The sequence below is a fragment of the Heptranchias perlo genome, chromosome 22 (genome assembly GCF_035084215.1).
Source record: "Heptranchias perlo isolate sHepPer1 chromosome 22, sHepPer1.hap1, whole genome shotgun sequence".
NCBI classification, from domain to species: Eukaryota; Metazoa; Chordata; class Chondrichthyes; order Hexanchiformes; family Hexanchidae; genus Heptranchias; species Heptranchias perlo.
In genome coordinates, this window is record NC_090346.1 from 34,608,964 (window position 1) to 34,630,962 (window position 21,999).

A 21,999-nucleotide genomic window follows, 5' to 3' on the forward strand; every position below is an offset into this window, starting at 1 on the left:
CGGCTGTCAAAATCAATACGACTGTCAATTTTTGTGCAATGGGGTCCTTCCAGGCTAGGCTGGGGACATCTGTAGTGTTAGCCTGTTTAATGTCCACAGGCGTACCATTATTCAGTAAGGCCCAAAGACTTCATCATCCTTGCCCCTGATAATCGGTAGAAACATGAGAGGGCAACACAATTCTATAGAATTTCTGATTTTTCCAGAGTCCACAGGGTCATAAGAGGTTCCTCTGCTGCTGTTTGGGTCCCCATGCATAATGTGGTGTCCTATAGGACCTCAACGGGATCTTGTTCTCTCAAAGGGGGGGAGGGGGTGTAAACAATCAAAAGCAATCTGATCAGGCGCAGGGAGATCTCGATAAATTGGGAAGCTGGGTTTAGAAATGGCAAATGAAATTCAATGCCAGCAAGTGCAAAGTGATGAGACTAAGGAAGAAGAATAAACGTTGGAACTGTTAACTAAACGGTGCTAGTTTACGGGATACCGCACAGGAAAAGGAATTGGGGATAATGGTGGACAGATCTTCAAAACCATCTGCACAACGTGAAAAAGATAAATAAGACAAATAGGAGTTTGGGCTGTATAGCACGTGGAATCGAACACAAAGCACATACCTGATACTAAGCCTATACAGGTCACTGGTTCATCCTCTTTTGGAGTATTATGTGCAGTTCTGGTCATCACATTACAATCAGATATCATTGTGATAGAAAAGATGAAGCAAAGAGCATCAGACCTGGCAACGAACATCTAAGCTATAAGGAGAGGCTATATAAGCTGAATTTGTTTACTTTAGAGAAGACTGAGAGATGATGTGACTGAGGTATTCAAGGTTCTTAAAGGTAGTGACAAGTTGAACCCTGAGAGACTATTTACTATGGTCCTAAGACCAACAACAATGGACAAATCATATATAACAATTTGACACAGAGGTGGTGAATGTATGGAATGGACTTCTCACGAAGGTGATTGAGGCTGATATCATCAGTAATCTTAAAAAGGACTTGGACAGGCAATTAGCAAGAAAATCAATTGAAGACTATAGACAGTGAGCTGTGTAAAATAAAAAGTACTTCATTGGCTGTAAAGCACTTTGGGATGGTCGTGAAAGGCGCTGTATGAATGTAGGTCTTTCTTTTCTTTCTATGTATTTTTTTGAACTCTGGGACCAACTAGAAAGACTGAAATGGTTTTCCAACCCCATATATTCCTACATTTCTGTGTTTCTAATGTGGACATGGTATGCGACCACTAGCAAGAATCATACAGGTCAGTGCCTGCTTCCTCAGAGTCTCTCATGGTAGTTTCATTTAAAGCCGAACACCTCTGCCACTCTTATTTGAAGGGAATGAAGAATGAAAGGTTGGCTCTAACAAAACCAAGACTACCCTATGCAAGTGTCAACCACAGATAGGAGCAGAGTGCAGGTACAATGAAGCTCGTACTACAACCAGAATTAATATTGAACATGCCATTGGGATTTTGAAGCAATGATTCACGTCTGCACCAACTGTGGGCAGCCTTACTCTACAGCCTCTTGCCCCCAGCATTTCCAGAATAATTGTCATCCACCACATGCTCCTTAGCTTTGCTCTGAAAAGAGCATACAAGTCAGTTAACCAGGATGGAAAACAAGAGTGTGAAAATGAAGTGAGGAAAAAGCAGCAAGGAAAACTGGTGCACTAGCCACTAATTCCAGATGGATTTCAAGGAGTGTCATAGCTACACATTTTGAAAAAGGGCAAACTAGACCTGCAAAGTAATTGTGCCCAAATCAACCCTGTTCTACATGTTAATGCTCAGTTCTTTAAATACCATCTATTGCCATCTTATATGCTGGCTCCTGCTATATTGTATTCAATGACAAACAAATACTCAGTGCAATGGCTCAAATTGGATCGGTGCACTTATTTACTCTACTAGTAATCGTGCATGTCAGTGAACATTGACAAAAGTGTAAACAAATATCAAATTTCTACTTCAGCGTTTGTGATTCACTCAAATTATTGAAATGGTGAATGAAAAGAAGGCTGCCTTTGGCATTCCATTTCAACTTTAATTCTTAAGCGATATGTCCAGCCCCTACAGGAAACATATTTTGGACTGTCAGTACATTTAGTATTTATAAATAGTAGCTACGCAATAACATTTCCGTGTGACCATCATAATGCCTTGATCTTTACAATATGGTTAGCCTTCAGAAAGGAATTACTCCAAAGAACACCAAATAAGGAAAAGTCCCAGTGATCCAGCAGAGAACTGAAGATAGGTAATCTACATTATGAGACACAGGATGTACAAACTGTAGGAATACATAACGTCAATGGACATTTGATGCCTCATGAAAAATTACATATTCCTAAGAAATACAAAATGATGAGCAGAAATTGCCCTGAGTTAACAAATCCTTTCTGAAATTCTTTGTTGACTTGCCTTTTCGTTTTTTGGGACAAAGAGATAATGAGCTTTTCTAAATGGTACAATCTGATTAACTGCAAGGATAGAAAATCTGATCTGGACTAATTCCAGATTTCTGTTATCAAGTCATATCAGATTCAAGTAGAATTATTTTGAGTCCCTTGAGATGAAATGGATGGGAAGTAAGAAATTCTTGTAATCTTATGTATTTTAAACAGCACTTTCCTGTAATGGGATTAGGCATGTTCCATTGTTAGCTTTGTATGTCATAAATATAAGCTGTTATTAAAATTGTTTTTAATGTTAAACTAAACAGGAACCAGGGAGGGAGTTACTTATGTGACAAAGATGACTTTTAACTAAATTACAAAGATTCCTGGTTTATTGTGCTAATTAACATTTTTAATCCAATGACGCATATTATAATGCTTGAAATTTGACAGAGTGTTATCTTAGATAACTGAGTGAGGTTGTTTGATTGGTATAATATTAATATTCACCAGTGTTTATGGCTAAATAAACTAAGTCTGAACACTGGTGAGCCGACTCTTTTTCTGAGGTACTTCTTGAGAATCTATTACAACAATAAAACTTTACAGTTACCTGTAAGTGCAGCACTATAACCTTTCCACTGCACAGTAATACAGCTCTTAAATATTTATGCGTGTGTCAGCTTGGTCCAGTTGATAGGGCTCTTGCCTCAAAATCAGAAGGCAGGGGATTCAAAGCCCATTCCAGAATTTGAGCATATAATCTGGACTGACAATGCAGTAAAGTACTGAGAGAATAATGCATTGTAAGAGGTGCCATTCTTTCAATGAGATGTTTAACTGAAGCCTCTGTCAGAATGTTCCAATGGATTAAAGATTCCATTTCAATATTTGAGGAAAAACAAGGAATACTGCAGTGTCCTGGACAATAATTCTCCTTCAACAGATTAACTGGTCATTCATCTCATTTCTATTTGTAGGATCTGGCTGTGCACATAATAGCTGACCTTCAAAGTAATTTGTTTTATGTAAAGTGCTTTGAGACATGGTAAGACAGTATATAAAATGGAAATCTTCCTTCCTTCCCATTAAGAAGGTATCAAAAACCAATGGATAATATGATTCCTACCACTCGGACATCTGCAAATTCATTTAATCTATAGTCAGTGTATCAGCAGATTTAAAAATAAATATCTGGGCTAATGCCAAACAAGACAAAAAAAAAGTTTAAGACAGAAATTGCAAAGATTTCCAGTCCAGTCCTGCTAAGTTCATCTTATAAAGTCGGGACATCTCTAATACTCAAATACTGTACTTATATTGTTGAGCACTGATCTGCCATTGGTACAGTGCGAGGGGTAGCATTGAGTTAGTCTGCCCATTCACATCTCTTTCTGCCTGAGCTATGTGCATGTCTGTTCACTGGCGTCAGAATTCTAAGGACCATTTCAACATTAATAGAGAGCCAACTCATTATTAATAATAAAAATGCAGACCATCTATGGACGAGTTAGACTTAAGTTTTAAAGTTTTAAAAGTTTTTTAAAAGTTGTTCTCGTGACGTAGGACATGCTGGCAAAGCCACATTTACTGTCCATTCCTACTTGCCCTGGGAAGGTGCTGATTGGCCTTCTTCTTGAATCGATGCATCCTGCCGGTGATGGTGCTCCCACAATGTGTAAATGTGCTACCCGGTGAAGCTATATGTTATACAAATCAGAAGGTCCTATGTTCAACTCAAGTTCTGGGCCAAGTTAGCTAATCCCAGCAGAGGCAGCAATTGGGCACTACGATTGGCCTAAGTGCTCCTATTAACATTGAGACGAGTCTTCAATTTGAGAGGAGATGCTTGACACTTATAGATATATCCCTTGTGGTAATTTTCTTATTTCTCTGTAAATGAACAAAATATATATTTGAATCAGAACCAAACATTTTTTTCCTGTGATTTCTGGGCTGTTTTGCAGTTGGATGAACAGGAGGACCATTAAAAACCTTACAAAAGGATTGACCCCTTTGATTTGTTTCCAGGGTTTTGTTGGTAGAAAGTAAAAGAAGACCTATGCAGATTTAGAATAAAGGATTTCTAATATTTCTTTTCTGAATGCAATGCAGTGCCTGGAGGTTATTTTTATGTGGCTAAAAGTAATGACTTTCTGGCAGTGTTTCATATATGAAATTAAATACTTAAACCCGTCAGTTGACAGCTATTTTTCTTTAAGGACTATATAAGGTTTACTCAGTGATAAGCAACAATCTTTAGAAGAAGAAACTTGTCACTAAAGTCTAAATATTATTTCAGCAACCGGGCACAAGTAATGGATAAAAGATTTTACTGCGCAGTAACAGAATAAAATTGCTTTCTTAAAGACTAGGTTGACCAATAAAGTGCTACGTCTCATTTATGTTGGGACTCTGAGCAATAGGATAACCAGTAGGATTGACTTTTGGGTGGGGGAACAGGGAAATACTGGGGTAGAAATTGTTCTCGTTATGCCCCTTTTCAGGATGGAAAAAGGAAGGAAAATGGACCAATTTCAATGAGCAACATCCCGTGCCCAATCTGCGCCTGCATTAGCGGCGCTGTCATATTGGTAAAGGCCTCTTTCCAGACGTCCCTGAAATCAGGTGTTTAACGCTATTTGAAGGCTCCGACCGGAAATCTGTCTGCCGGGCACTGGGCCTGCTCATCCAGGATTACCGGTTCTACATGCGGCCAAACAAGAAAGATGCCTTTGGAGGAGCGACAGGCACCTGCAGCTCGCTAATAATATTGAACTGAGGCTGGAGGCCCAATTTTGGGCAAGCCTTGGGCCTCCAGCTTCTGGCGAGTACTGGGACCGCGTTAATCATTTTACGCCCCAAAATAGGCCTAAACAAATTTTTAGCTCACTGTGTTTAGATAAGCTAGAGGAACTGCTGTGAAAGTATTGTGGAACAGAATTTATAAGACAGATCTGATTAATTCTATACTTTGTACCACCAAATTACTCTCTAATTGATCAATTTTCTTTCTCCTCCTACTGCATAATTAGTGCCCCTTCCTAATTCTTGTGCTCAGTGGTAGCTCTCTTGTTTCTGAGTCAGAAGGCTATGGATGCAAGCCCCACTCCAGAGACTTGAACATATATTCTAGAGTGACACTTAGTGCCGTACTGAGGTACTGCTACACTGTCAAAGGTGCCGTCCTTCAGATCAGACGTTAAACTGAGATCCTATCTACCTCGCAGGTGGACGTTAAAGATCCCATGGCACTATTTGAAGAAGAGCAGGGGAGTTCTCCTGATGTCCATGCAAATATTTATCCTCAACTGACACCACGAGAAAAGATTATCTGGTCATTTACGTCACTGTTGTCTGAAGAACCTTGCTGTGCATGGATTGGCTGTCACATTTGCTTACATTACAACAGTGAATACACTTTAAAAGTATTTTGCTGGCTGTAAAGCACTTTGGGATGTCCCACGGGTGTGAAATGAAAGGTGCAAGCTCTTTCTCTAGAGAACCACCTTGACTCAAGATAAGAGGTCGGCCATTTAGGCCAAGATCAGGAAAAATTTCTTCACTCAGAGGGTTGTGAATCTTTGGATTTTTCTACCCCAGAGGGCTGTGGATGTTCAGCCATTGAGTATATTCAAGACTGAGATCAATGGATATTTGGACACTAAGGGAATCAAGCGATATGGGGATAAGGTGGGAAAATGGAGTTGAGAAAGAAGGTCAGCCATGATTTTATTGAATAGCGGAGCAAGCTCGAGGGGCCGTATAGCCTACTCCTGCACATAATTTTTATGTTCTTATGTTCAACTAAAAACAGTTAATCACTGTCCTCTCACTTGCTGTTTGTTGGGTCTTGCTGTGCATAAATTGGCTGCTGAATTTATCTGCATAATAATAGGATGTTCATTGGATACCAACACTTTGGAACATCCCGAGGACATGATAAGGCTCTAAAATTGCAAGTTTTTTCTAACGTATCAGTTCATTTAATCTACACTAAAGGCCCAACAAACACTGACCTTCTTATATTAAATGCAGAGTTTTGAAGATAGGCCCTGTTCTTGCATATAAACTGATCTGGTTCCACTTGATCGTTACTTCCCAGCACTTATTATATTACCCACCTGAAGATGCTAGTTCTTAGTTCTTGTACCCTAAATGCCCTGCAGTTGGTAACTTTTGAAACTTGCTTTGTCATGCTCCAGCAATCAATATATACTGGTCCTCACTACTCAAGTTATATCTAAAAGGAACCTGTCACCACTCAGCCATCTGTCAGTTGCTACTTCCTGGAACTGTTTACCCTGCTCATCCTGTGGTAGCTCTCTGCATTACCCTCCCGCGGTCAGTATGGCCCCGCATTGGCAAGTGTGCCTGATATTATGCACCCGTCACTACACTTGGGCAGCATGATACCACTGTTGGACATAATATTTGTTTACGAGTCACAATGGCATTTTGAACTACAGAAACTCCGTTATGTGTCAGTTTACTCAAAGAATCCTTCCTGAGATTTTTCAGATTTCATCCTCATAAATGTACTTATCCTCCAGGTGACTAACAGTAGGAACTTGGTGTTTTCTCTCTCACACACACATATACACACACACATACACACACACAAACACCTCTTTATTCTATTGTTCTCAGCAAAAGAAAAAGCATACCAGCATGAAACTCCTCTACAACCCAATCACCCAACCAGTTAAACAAAAGGCCTTCCTGTCCCCTGAAAAAAGTTACAAAAACTACTAAAGTATAAACAGCTGAAGATCTCGAGTCATTTACCTGACTGCAAATTAAACAACGGTAATAGTTTTTAGGATCTTGGGCAGAAAATGGAAGAACTTTGCTGTGCTCAGTCCACATCAGTAATCCAGCTTCAGTCCACATGTTCATCAACAATCTACTGTTATTGAGTGTGCAAACAGGACTGGACTACAGGTGAAAAGCTTGATTTAACTTCTGCTGTTGTGCAATTGTTCTGACAGACTTTTCTGTTTGAAACGGCATGGAGGTGCCCGGTTTGATGCAGTGACATCGAAAGAAATTGCCTGAGCATCTAACGTTTTCTTGTGCATTTAAGAAAAGGGAGATTGGTTCATCCATTTCAAAGTCTATAGCAATAGAAAACTTACATGGGAATTCAGGGAATCCAAGCAAATTCAAGGACCTAACTGGTGCAAACAGAGAGACTTGGCCTTTTATGGTGTTGCACGATTCAGCAGACATGCTATGGACATTATTCATCTCCATGTTAATGCAGATTGAATCAGTGCCAAAGTTAGAAGTGAAACTTTTAAAAAATGCTTTGAAAAACAAAGTTTATAATTACGTACAAAAAAGATGAACAAACTGATTGGAATAGAAATTAAAATACCGCACAGAAAGATGAAGAATTGTCTTAAGGTGCTACAATCACAGAGGATAACAGAAAGTGATCTAATTGTTCATGCCAATGGAGCACTCAGTCTCAGAGCTTGCCGTTGTATATACAGAAACCTGACTCACTGGCCCTGATTTTAAAGGGGTGGGCGGTGAATCCGGGGGGTCTGGGGAAGTGGAGGTCCAGCTGATCTTATCAGCAGGGCCCCATTTACATAAATAATCTGGCAGTCCCGCCTGAACCTGGCCAGATCCACTACTTGGCCAGCAAGCGGGACCAGGAATTTGGCGGCAGGAGGCCGCTTCCGGGGCCTCATGGGAAACATAAAAACATAGAAAATAGGAGCAAGAGTAGGCCATTCGGCCCTTCGGGCCTGCCCCGCCATTCAAAATGATCATGGCTGATCGTCTAACTCAGTACCCTGTTCCCGCTTTATCCCCATATCCCTTGATCCCTTTAGCATTAAGAAATATATCTATCTCATTCTTGAATATAAGGTCACCGGCAGTCAGTGGCAGGGCGGGGGGAGGGGGGAGTCTGGCGACGATAGGGGGACATTCCAGCTGCAATTGGGGGGAGTGGGGGAGCCTGGGACAAGGGAGGTCCAATGCTGCCTTGTGAGGCCTGGGGGGAGCACTCCTGCTGCCCCTGGCCCACACAAAGTTCTCACAAAAGTCACTTTTAAATAACTTACCTTGGCTTCTTCTGGCCAGCTGTGCCTCCCGCCGTAGTTTGGCTGTGGGGTTCCACATAGTGTGGGCCTTCTCATGACCGCCGTTAAAATCATATTGCAGCACTGCTGACATCATCAGGCTGCAACTTTTGAATTTAAAGTAGGGGTCTGCCTTGCCTTTAGCGGGAGCCTCAGCCAACTTGAAAGTCGGCGAAGATGAAATGATGCCAGGTGGGAACAGAGTGACCTCAGGCTCTGTGGAGTGGACTCGGCCTAATCTTAACCCCTCGCACACTCCGCTCGCACTGGGCGAAGGGGATTAAAATCGAGGCCACTGGTTTTTGTAATCAGAGTCTGAAACTTTACATTCAAATTATGAAGTAAAAATGAACAAGCTTTAAAAAATCGCAATAACGCATGTGTTTCCTGCACAGGGGCGAATCTGGAGCTGGGAAAACAGAAAACACAAAGAAAGTAATTCAATACCTGGCTGTGGTTGCTTCCTCCCACAAGAGCAAGAAAGATGCTAGCGCTATCGTAAGTCAGTCCCTTTTTTAATATTTTCTAATTGTGCGCTAAGATTTGGTATTAAGGTCTTCTACTGTTGTCCTGGGAAGTCTTCATGTCAATATTGTATCCATACACTACCATATATGGCCATAGAACTTCCAGTTAATGTGATGACCCATGATCATTAAACATTGTTGTGCAAAATGAAACCAAGCGCACTGTTGTTAGAAAATCACGGAACTGAACAAAACCTAAAATGGAAATGGTATACTGTAAAAAAAAAGGAAGCTACCATTGATGATATTTCTTAATTCATTTAAAATGTTTGTGGTCGTTGGGGTGACGGACATTAATGCTGTGGGAATGGAACTCTTCCCATTTCAGGCGTCCCAGGGGTAAATTTTAACCCTCAAGAACAGATGGGTTGGGGGCGTGTGGGAGGTTAAAATAACAGCTGTTTGTAGCGAGACCGAATCCCGGCTCCAACTCGCCCACTCCTGGGTTTGACCCAGACAGGTTTGTACATGCGTGCACAACAGACACCAAGAGGTCCCGCCCCCATTTAAAGCCAGCGGGCTGATACTTAAAGGGGCAATGTACCTCATTGAAATACTTGAGGTACTTAATATTTTGTGTATTGGAAAATTAAAATGAATTTAACCTTACCTCATCGCTTCCCATTCACATCAGGTGAAAGCAGGTGGGAAGGGCTGGATCCATGAGGTGAGTGCCTTTATTGCACTGCTTGTGGGCCCGGAGGAGCAGGAGTGCTTTATCCAGGTCCTACGAGCTCACCTGGCCGACAGGAACCCCGCGATCAATCCCCCCACCGATGGTGGACCCCCACCTCCCTTCAACTCTTCACTCGACCTCCAATGACCTCCGATCTCCAAGTCCCGGCCTATCCAATCTCCTCCCTGGACCTTCGATCATTTCCCTGCCCCCCCGATCTCCTTCCCGGCCCCCTGATTTCCTCCCCGGCCCATGATCCCTCCCTCCCTCCCGCTGATCCCCGGCTGCGGCCTGCTGCCGCAGACCTTCCTGTCTGACAGGCTGACTGCTGGGTGCGAAACCCGGAAGTAAAATTGATGGGCCTCATTAAGGTCACAATCACATCACAACCCGCCAATTTATCCTCCGGGTTTCGCACCCGAAAATCTTCCCCCCACTCCCTTCCCGGCTTGAAATGAAAATTCTGCCCCCAGTGACAGGATCAGGTATAACACAGCCAGGTGAAGAGTAAAGCTCCCTCTACTCTGCCCCAACAACGACCATTGATGGTTTCATGGCTGTAATCCAATCGTGACATTGAGAGAACAATTCTAAATGATTCAAATTTACTTTTGACATCATCTAAGCTTCTTGATTAGACTGTTGTCTCGTAGTTACTCCCAGTAATCTATTATTTTATTTGTAGATTTAATTATAACATTCCATATTAAATCTTCATTTCCATCTCAGAACTATTTCACCCCACAGTGGAGCACCAACACACAATGCTATGGAAAAGTGCATTTCAGGTCTGTTTTTTCTCCTTTCCTCCCCCTGTGAGGGCCGATTTCAGCCTTGTCAATCCAATGATGTGATGAGCATCTACACAGAAGGAGACTTATCCCTGGTCCAACCCTCACAGTCCCTAGAGACAGCTGCTCGCTATTATTGGCAGGGGCTTGGAACCAGGCCGCCCATAAATTCTAATTTTATTAGTACAAGACACCGTGTAAATTGAAATCTTCGAGTACAAAATTTATTCCACAAAATTATTCCTGGACTTCAAAATCAACTCGACCTAATCCTGGATAAAGCCCACAAGACATTCAAATCCAAAGTATCCAGGACATTTGTGGTGGAAGTCCACAACTTTCAATCAAAAGAAACTGACCCTGAATTTCCTCGGGATTGATTACCGGAGTTAAGATGGGAGCTTGGTGAAGCATACCCAGATACATGAGGTAATAACGAACACCTGCATTCAAGTGTAAACCAGCAGGGTGAATATCCCTCCAAGCGGACTATATCCTGCTCAGCATCACCAATCACACCATTTCCCTCGTAGCATCTTTCAGACCATCAAAACATCCAGTCAGCTGTCTGACTACAAGCTTAACTGGTCCAAAACAAAGGCAATAGCCCTTTATACAGGACATCCCTATGCAAGTACAGAAGGCCTATCTCTTTGCCTGAACAAAGAAAGGCTTTAAGTACCTAGGCATATTAGTTACACCAAAGCTCCCAGTCCTTTACAGGTAAAAATTGGCCCCTAATTTTCCAGCATATATACCATCTGCCCATTTCGCTGCTGCAAAGAATGAAAATCATAAAGAGAATGTGCTCCCATCTGTGTAATATTGGAGATGTTGCCTATTTGTATCTTGGCACAGCCATTCTGGGATCGCAATAAACACATTACCAGCCACAAAAGCACCTGAAATGACTAACTTCCCAAAAAAGAAGTTGCTACTACAGAACAGCTCAATCCCAGGGCATCATTGGCTAGAATAAGCAACACCACCACCCCCCCCCCCAAAAAAAAACGGCTTGACATGGAGGGAACGACACACTCAAAAAAAGAAAGAAAAATCTTGCATTTATATAGCGCCTTTCACAACCTCAGGATGTCCGAGCCCTAGAAAAGACCAACAAGTGCCCGGAATCATCCAATAGTATTCCTGATTCTGGAAATCTGGAGTGAAGCCTGCGCCACACTAAAGGTGCTAATGGACCTGTCAGCCTCTCACCACGATGGCATGGAATCTGCCTTCCACAGGATTTTCTTGCCAGCAGCTTCAAAACAAAGCATGCGAAGGGCATTACTCCCCCAAACCCAAAGCATCCACCAGGACCTCATTATGCTCTTTAAAACCCAACACAAATCAACAGCATTAGAGCTGGCCTCTGCAATACAGAGACACCCCACAAATACACCTCAGCCCTCTATTCAACACCATTGCCTTTGCACCAGATAGCATGGAAAACCTACATGGCTCCTGGGGCTGTGATCTAGGCCAGACACCTTCAGCAGAAGACTGGAAGGAAGCCCTAAGTCTGAGCCTCTACTTACAATGAGAGCAGGTCAACTCAGTATCCCCCACAACAGATGTCTCAATTTATACAAGCTGAGAACTTTTCACCCACAGCTGCAAAGTGTTGACAGAATTCTTGCACACATTCAAGTCCTGCCCTCACCCTTCAGCCCTTCTGGGCAGAGGTCTTGGAAACCACTGAAGCTATGGCTGGCATGGACATCACCTTAGACCCAAGCCCATGCATACTTGGCCCGCAGCTGACAGTGTAAGGAACTCTTGCGACTTGCTGGCAGTAAGAGGATGCATTCCTCAGCTGTGATGCAATCAACACAACAAGCAAACAAAGCAATTGTGGGACATTTGCCAGTCAGCCCAATATGTACACGCTGTGCAGGAAGTTGGAAATACCAGGAAATATGGGCACCTTAACCTCCTGTAAGCACAATTACTCAAGGACCTGCTGAGGATGCAAGTTCCAGCAACCTATTCAATCTTGGCAGGGACTTTCTGCAGTGAAATTTATTACAATACTTCAGTTGTATCGCAGCTGGGGAATGCAGCTTCTAGCTGCCAGGAGTAAGATTTGTATTAACCAGCAATCAGACCCGTCACCAAGCACTCCTTACGTTAATATATAAATCTACATGACTATATATGATCCTTATTGCTTGTATCTGCAAGTATTGCAAAACCTGTGTTATAACACGTACTCAGTATTAAATAGATAGAAAGTGAGACAAGTGAGAAAGCGTGCACAAATAAATAAAATTTAAAAAGCAGTGGTCTATATGGCTTGTATGATTTTTCCTGCACCACACTTATTTTCACAGAGTTCAAAAAGCTCCTCAGATTTGGAGAGTTATAATTTCGAGACCTCTGTGTTAAAAATACATTTTGTGAAAATACATATAGCTAATTGACTGCATTTTTGTGGTCTAAATAGGAGGCCACATGATCTTTTGCAAATTTGGGAGCAATTCCATTTGTAAATTGACCTACATAACACACTCAAAACATCATCACATGTGGGTAAGAAGTCAAATCACAGACAGTTATGTGGCAGCTATTGTATTCCACACGTGGGAAATACCTCATTCATTTGAATTGCAGTAAAACCCTGTGTGATCTCAAAAAAAGAAACTGTTTCACTGCATATTTGCTCATATCATGTGCTCATATTTATTAGTAATAATTTTTTGAAGCAATATTTGGGTATAATTTTGCAAAATGTCACCTTTTAATGTTTTGTCGATATTACTTTAAAAGATATGTTGTCAGGATAATAGGCCCCGATTTTAACTCCGGGCGGGTTTTGAGTGGTGTGAGTTGGAAACTCACCCACTCTCCAGAAATTAGGCCTGGGTCTATTTTAATTCCTGGGCCTCATTTAAATCTGGCTGGCTGACTTCCTGACAGGCGGGAAGCAGTGAAAAATCACGTGGCCCAGAAGCCGCCTATCAACACAAGGTAGGTAATGGGATCGACTTCCGGGGCCATCTCGCAGGGTCTCGCATCCGGGAAGGTGGGGGTGGGGGGGATGTCCGCAGCAGAGGAGGCCTAAGCTAACTTGTCTGTTTGAGTCTCTTCTGAACTTGGCTCCTCTTCCTGCTGTCTTCACCGGACGGGAAGCCACAATGACTTCCCCACTCAGGCCACCAGTTAAAATTGCAGTCCCGATGATGTTATAGGACTCACCATACATATCTAAAGAAGGACCCTGCCAGCTTTGGGTGGGTGTCCTTGCCGCCTGCTCAATAGAGCAGGTTAAAATTCGGAATGGTGGGAACCTGGTGGCTTTCAGCCAGATAAATAACCTGGTTGATCTTAAATGTCCACTTGCCTGGTTTTGGCCTAGCAGGGTTAAAATTGGCCCCTATGTCGGAATTCCAGTTTAGAACTTTTAACTTGTGGGATTCATCCTGGGAAGCTGGAATCCCTCAACACAGTGATAAACCATACAAGATAAATCAACGTTGCTCCAAGGTACCCAGCCATCTAATTCAGGTAATGGTCACATTAAATTTCTGGCGCAACAGTAACTTTTACGACTGGGTTGTGATCTATGGTAATTGGTGTTCTGGCATCCAGTTACACCATCAACCTAGCAGTGTAACTGAGTTGGACCTGTTTACTGGATATCTCAACATAAAGCAGACTTAGCTGCCTCCTGTACAACTGTGCTGAGTTACAGTGTACCATCCAGAGAATATGTAAGTATTCCAAGGGTTTCCATTGATTTCATGGAGAAATATATTATTTTCCTGTAGTGATTTCAGTTCAGAAATTCTCAGTCCTAGTCAAAAGGTTGTACAAAGCTGTCATCATAATACCAGTTTCCAAAATTTTACATATATTTTTATGAAATGCAGTTTTGTAATATTTGTTTAAATACATTTGGATTTTTAAAATATATATATATATGCTAACATTGGCAGCATGTGCCACTAAAATTAATAATGTTTTGCTGAGTTATTTTACAATCTCTATTGTCTGTTGCTTATAGTTGTTTCAATGCCATGTGCCATATATAGCCGACATGACAGGTTGTGCCCACCTCTCTGTCATTGCCTCTTTGTAAGCAGTTGTAAGGAGTTGAGCGAGGGCAAGGCAGGCCAGGGTCCTCACCCATCCAATGTTCACTCCCTCCCTGCTGGAAGTGCTTGGCCTTCGTTTGGCATCTCCATCGATGGCATGGCTGAGATTGCTAACTCAGTCTGGAGACACTTACCTTTTTATTCTAGAAATTCCTTGAACTAAATGAACATCTGGGATTGTGGATTTATCACTGGATGTTAGAAAGAGCCTAATTTCTGTGTTATATGGAATTGCCTGACGTTTATTACTCTACTGACATATTTGTTTTATACTATATTATCCAACTACAGCAAGATCCCTCTTTTGCATACGTGAGTAATTGAGAATGTTCAATATGTGTTTATAGCACAAAGTACATATCTGCACGTTATTGTTGCATAGAATCTTGATGTTGAGGTAAAAGGAGGTGTCACTCACCCCACGGATAAACAGAAATGCAACAAAAGCACAAAGGGTTGCATGCTTTATAAAGTTCATTTAAGGTGGTCTTGGTCATTTTGTAGGCAACATTTTGCCACTTTCCTGAAACTCAATTAATTCAACCTATAAGGACTTAGAAAAACACAGCATTTTCCATTTGAACATTTCTCTGTCACACGTTTTGCCATTTACACAAATAAATGTGTCACCTTTCAATTCGCAATTGGCCAAATTGTTCACAGTTTGTTGGCATAGAAATCTTAGCTTGAAAAAGAACGGCATTGAACTGTAGGTAGAGATCGCAGCTTTGAAAACCCATTTCAGGGATGTAGTGGCAGAGACATTACTACTCTCACCAACACTATCCGAATGTTCCGTGCAAAGGCATATTCAAGACCTATTTGTGTCTGTGTTGAGAGAATTCTCCATTGAGGTTGGCCTGAGTCAGGAACATTCTGGTACTTTCATGCTTAGTACTTTGTGCCATGGTCAGCTTTAATCTGGATCTGTTCAGGAAGCAGGATAATAATAGAAATTTAGAAGCACCTTGGAGATTCAGGGAACATCAGTATACCAGGTTAGATATAGCCTGGGACATACGTACAACATGTTTCATGGACTAGTAAACATTTATCATACATTTTACATATATAAAACATAATATTTAGCATACAGTCTTGTGGGTTGAATTTGAGCTTAAACAACAAACCACAATCAGGATTGTGATGAAATAAAGCCCGAAATAAGTGCAGCCACCTTAACTGAAGGAGCAATATATGCATGGCTTCAATCAATACTCAATCAGCTGTTACTATATTTATCTTAAAATACAGTTATAACTATGAATTGTTAGCTTGTCATCTTGTAGCTACAATAGCTAATTGCCTGCAATATGCTCTGTAATGCAAATGCAAAATTTAAATCTGCAGTAACATAAGCTTGAAATCTTGGTGCCTTTCGTAGCATAAAACCTTGGTCTGACTACTAACTATTTAACCTTAGCTCACATAGAAATGTTGTAAACAATTTTACAACACCAAGTTATAGTCCAGCAATTTTATTTTAAATTCACAAGCTTTCGGAGGCTATCTCCTTCCTCAGGTGAACGATGTGGAAATCACATAGAAATGGTGCAGTAGTGAACAATCTTCCCAATTAAATCTGTGGTTCACTTCTGGATTAACAGATAAAAGGCCTATTCTAGCAAACTGAAAATCTGTCAAAGTGATTCTACATAATGTGCGGCATTACAATATAATGTGATGGCAATATGCAATTGTTTTAAATATTTTTGCCATTGCTGTTATTAATTAAAGCAAAGAGTAAATTTTGATAAATGTAAACAATAGGACATCTTCAAGCACTTGAGAACAATGAGGTGTGTAAATTAAGGAGAGTCAGGTTAATGGCAATTTTTGCCATGTGAAATCAAAGACAGTTTCTGAATAACTTAAAACAAAGGAATCACACTTTTGTTTTTTTTTAAATCTGTGAGTTCAGAATTGATTTCCCCCTGATGACCGAGGATTGAATAAAGACAGAGTAGCACTCAGCCATGGAGATCAGGAGTTCCCAGGTTCACGGCCCAGTCTGCGCTAAATTAGCTGATCTCAGCTGGAGTTGCAGATGGGATGATATAATTGGCTTTATTGTTTCTAGGCAGAGGTGAGGGCTGAAGAGGTGAGGTTCTTGCTCCTGATCACCACCCAGTGACTCCTGCTGAGAAGTGTGTGACTGTGAGCAGGATCAGGTACGGCTGTGTTATATTGCACAGTTGAATCACCTGCCAATATTCACTGTCTGGGTTTCAGGCATGAAGAATGGTCACTTGGGTGAGGTACTGTGAGCTACTGGTACCTGTGGAAGTGTATCCTCAGCAAGTTCAATACCTTCAGGAGAGAAGGGAAGGAAATTGGGAAGGGGGTAGGAGTGTTTACAGTAATTCAATTGTCAATGCAATAAAAACCTGTAATCTTTTCTGCACCATTTTAAATGATAAAAGTGAATATTAAAAAGGTCAGTCTTATCATAGCTTGATGCTACTGAAAATCTCTATGCTTTGGCAGGTAAAAGCTGTGGTGTGTCTCATTCCTCTTACATTTTTTAACTAATTGTAACAAATGTGGCATGCATGTGTGTGTTGTTTACTTAATTATTCCATAAAGGTACCAGCATTCATTTTTCATTGCCAGAAAAATGAATATCATTAACATCCTTTAAAAAATGCTGTGTAGCTGCTGGCTGCAGTCAGATGTATAACTAAAATGTGCTTGTTTTAGATGAGCAGTCATTAAAAACATAATCTTTTAAAATATTTTCATTTCTTTTCGTGCTCAGTCATTGCACGTTTTCTTCCTAACTACAATTAATAAAACCTAGAAGGCATTTTTATGTAGTAAAACGTCTCTCCAAAAACGACCATAGCTCAGACTGAAAGGTTTCTGGTTGAACGTCAAGGAATAGGAGTAGATTTTAGAACAGTGACACTTTCTACAAGGTTGTGCTGATTTTCTTCCTCAGTGAAAAGGATATATAAACGGACATGGCTGTGGAATAATTATGCTGACTCCTGAAGGATAACACAATGTTGGTTCCGGCAGTGAAATGATGGAAGCAAACCCAGTGGTGTGCAGATATCCTGCAGATGTTTAAATATTCTTAATGCAACCAAAACATGAGGCAACCTCAAGGACCTGTGTGAGCTAAAAGAGCTTTAGCAACCTGTGGTTTTCAGTGACTCAATATTGCAGGGTTCCTCTCTAGAATTCTGACTTCTGGAGAATTGAAAATAAAATGCTAGCTATTTTTATTATGGATTATTATTATTATGTTGATAAAAATCAGGGCTATTGTAACATTAGCAGATGTGACAGTTGAAGTGAAGTTGAAGGGAAGGCTGATATGATATTATTATGTGATAACAGTGAATGTCCTACTATAACACCATTAGACAAACAACAAAATAAGTCTATTACAGAGTGGCTGTAGATCATCTTAATTTTTTGGACTAATTCGAAGAGTGCTACCAGCGGTTAGCATATTTTCTGTTACCTCTCTCATTGACTCTGACAACTGAATGTAATCCATCTTAATTTTAGGGAGAGCTGGAAAAACAACTCCTTCAAGCTAACCCCATTCTGGAAGCCTTTGGCAATGCTAAAACAGTAAAAAATGACAACTCGTCCCGATTTGTGAGTATTTAATTTTCAGCTTTATGGGTTAGTTTGTGTTGAAGTTCCCATAATTGTATACATCGCATAGCAATAATGACAGACTGTAGCAGAAAGGTTAGTTCACTGTGTAGCCGACTGTTGTTTCTAATATCTTAGCAATGTACCAACAGAAAATAAATCTACCACAAAATTCAAAACAGATGAAAAAGGACAGTTTGTGGTGTATCGGTTTATTGCATGTTCTGGAAATGTGTGTCAGTTAGTTTAGTAATGCTTCTAAGATTTTAACACTGAACTATAACATACCAATTCTTTGTATAGCAGAATAGAAACAGTATTAGTCCTTTGTCAGTTTATTGACAGTCAGAAGAACTGCCACAAGGCATAACACAATAGAGTCTGCAATGAAATGCAGCTTTTCAGAGGAGACAGTCTGCCTCTGACTGTTACAGGTTTATAGGTTACTTGTAAATTTCTTTCAACCTTTGTATCTGATTCAAGAAAATATTCTGTAATAATAACCATAGCGTTTTGCTATTATTGACAGTACACTGTCTACGTGTGATAATCCTGGTGCACATTATATCTGATTAATGCACCATCCTGGCCTTCCACCAAAAGCAATGACACCAATCACCTGTAATCCTACTAGATATGATTTGGTTACATTTTCGTAATATTGCAAGAGTGACAAGTTAACCAAGTACCCCGGCCCTCTTTGCCTAACTAGCTCCAATATTCCCATCGCCATTAATTCCAGTGTATTCTGTACCAATGCACATTGGCCATAGCTCAGCTTACTATGAATCAGTAAAGAAAGAACTTTCATTTATATAGTCCCTTTCACATCCTCAGAATGCCCCAAAGCACTTCACAACCAATGAAGTATTTTTGAATTGCAATCACTGTTACAGCCACTTAGCACACAGCAAACTTGCACAAATAGCAATGAAATAAATAACCCGATAATCTGTTTTGGTTGAGGGATAATGTTGGGCAGGACACCAGGGAAAATCCCCAGCTCTTTTTTGAATAGTGCCAAGGGGTCTTTTACATCCACCTGAGATGGCAGACAGAGCCTCGGTTTAAAGTCTCATCCGAAAAGACAAAGCCTCCAACAGTGCAGCACTTCCTCCGTGCTGCACTGGAGTGTCAGCCTAGATTATGTGCTCAAATCTCTGGAGTGGTGCTTAGTGTTATCACTGAGCCATGGCTGACACTTAGCGACAGTAGTGAGGGTAGCATTATAAAATGTTGAATATAACTGATTCGTTTGGCACTTCATAGAAAGAGAGTGGAGAGTAAAGGCAACTGGATAATGAGGTAAATAACCTGAAAGGAGATTACTTCCATAAAATGTTTGGTGTTGAGCAAGAGTTGCTTTTAAAGGGGATGGCGATTATATAATGCAGGAGCATTGTAATTGCATGCACCCGGTTTGGCTTGAAGACACATTTAAACCTTAAATTGCTTTCCAACAGGGCCATAAATGGAAGGTTTCAAGATGCTGGAGCTGCAGGCCACAAGCAGAGCTTTATTAAATATTGACATGATACTGAAATAATTTACTATTGGTACTGCAAAGCCTAGGAACTACACTGCTCCCGAGTGTGGGCGTTGTGGTATATTTTGCCTTTATGGGAAGTTTGTGTCCCTGAGCCAGCTGGAAAAGCTCAGTGTCACCACATGAAGTGTAATTGGCAAAGTGGCATAAAACATCACAACATGTAATCGCGGAAGGAAAAGATAAACTGCTCAACGCACTCACGGTGGGGGGCCAGCCTGTCAGGAAAATGTCCTAGAGATCCAAACCATTTTCAACATGTAAAGTAGCATCAATATAAGCCACACACCCCACTCAGAGAGTACAGTCCACGCTCCCTATTCTCAAAGCTATGGTTTTTTTCCTCTTTACTTGTGCTTGCTACTAATTTGCAGATTTTTTTTTGTGCAGGAAGATGAAAAATTGACTGGAGATAGAACTGCTGGTAGTCTCCCCAAAATGCCACAGCACCACACACAACACTTATTCCATTCATCTTGCTAAAGACGTCACCACCGCAAAGCAGCAATAACAGCAACAAAAAAAAGGAGATACCAAATCAAGTTAATTAGTTTATGGAACCACTCCAATGTGTGCAAGCCCCACACATTCCACCGAACTCCTTCCCACCAGATCTGAGTGAAGTTGAGGAGGAAAAGTTATTCTGGAAATAAGTTTACCTCCAGATAACCATTTGAGCTGTTGCACAGAATGGAAAATTCTGGTCAGCAATGCTGGAATCATTAAAGTGAAATCTACCTCTATGCAGCTGTGAGCTTTGCAAAAATCCATGGTGGATGTGAACTCCTTCCATCCCTACTCCATCACAGCCCTTATATATGTAAATTCTGATTAGGTGTAAAGAAACTCCTCAACCTGACCTACTGTAATCCAAATTACAGGGCACTAAGCAAACCGGATCGCAAATAAACAACAAAAAGAGATAGTGGGACTCTTAATTTTGTTTAATTGCTTAATGGAAGGTGAATCTACACAAGTTAAGACCTGAACATTTTTATCTTATTTCCAACAGGGAAAATTCATCCGTATCAATTTTGATGTCACTGGCTACATTGTTGGAGCGAACATCGACACTTGTATCCTTTTAAGTTGTTGGTAAAGTATAGCAGAATTGGAGTTTTTAATAAGTAAAGACATAAAAAACGTCACCGCCCAACTGAGAGTGGCCACAAGGCATATTCATTTAACCCAGCAAAAAAAGGCACTAATCAGCACTATTAGACCTTTAACAAGTCATTATGTGATATTAGTGAGCAGTGGGAGCTAAACTAACATCATATGCTCCTGTTAGTAATTTCTGTTTTCACGGGATGGAAAACTGGAAATAGTACTAAAATTACCAGTACTAAAATTACCAGCAGGCACTGAGAACATTGATTCCCCTTCATTTTCCATCATTGCTGCCCAGCTGAGTTGAACCTATTCTCTTTGGTGCACATAAAGATGTTACTGGTCAGTGTAACTGCTGCAATTACTGCTCTGCTGCATCAGCACAGGAGGCAGAGGGCTGAATGCCAATTTAAGACTGCACGGCAGCTAACAACTACTCACATCAATTACCCTAGCTCTGTGTCTGTAGGCCCAGGTCCACCTACCTGTCACTAACAGAGGAATAATGCATTGCAGCCTGAGACTGTCCAGAGAGGTGGGGACCTGATCCACCTGCTGAATGAAGAGCTGCAGGGGCAGTCTTCAGGGGAAACTGCCTCCCTCTGGCAGTCAAACACATTGCTGCACTTAATTTTGACACTGCTAGTGTCTTTCCAGAACCAACAGGGGATATCACAGGGCCAAAATGCTTTTTAGTTCACAGTTCTATTCAGCAGGATCACTGAGGTGCTGTTTGGCCATGCACACCAATATACTAAATTTGGTACTGGTCAGCACTTGTAGTCCCAATGGCTTCTCCCAGCTGGTGGGGTTTCCTAGTGGCCAGGGATTGATTCATTGTACTCACATGACCATTCAGGTCTAGCCACCGATTTCATGGTGTACGTAAATTAAAAGGGCTTTTACTGCCTTAATGTGCAGATGGCATGTGACCACAAATTTGAGGTAATGGCCGCTTCCCTGGGAGTACCCACGATCCATATATCTTGCATCATCATCGTTGATAGAAGCATCAGTACGTAGTCGCCCGATAATTAGGAAGCACCAGGGAATGATGAGAATGCAGAATATCTGACCCCTGAGGGTAAGGTCTCACTGTTAACACAATAGCAGGGGGAGGAGATGATTGCC

General features: G+C 41.2%; 1 protein-coding gene across 3 annotated transcripts in view; it reads left to right on the top strand.

The window, feature by feature from the left end:
- The window catches only part of LOC137340636 (myosin-11-like), a 149,866-nt gene that overhangs the window by 59,469 nt on the left and 68,398 nt on the right, over positions 1-21,999 (top strand). For 2 of the 3 annotated variants that reach the window (XM_068003223.1, XM_068003225.1), the window contains exons 5-8: positions 8,905-9,007; positions 14,892-14,912; positions 18,120-18,212; positions 20,771-20,834. In XM_068003223.1, coding sequence (XP_067859324.1) covers positions 8,905-9,007; positions 14,892-14,912; positions 18,120-18,212; positions 20,771-20,834 — 281 coding nt within the window. The remainder of the gene's footprint in view (positions 1-8,904; positions 9,008-14,891; positions 14,913-18,119; positions 18,213-20,770; positions 20,835-21,999) is intronic. The other variant, XM_068003224.1, reaches the window with a different exon arrangement.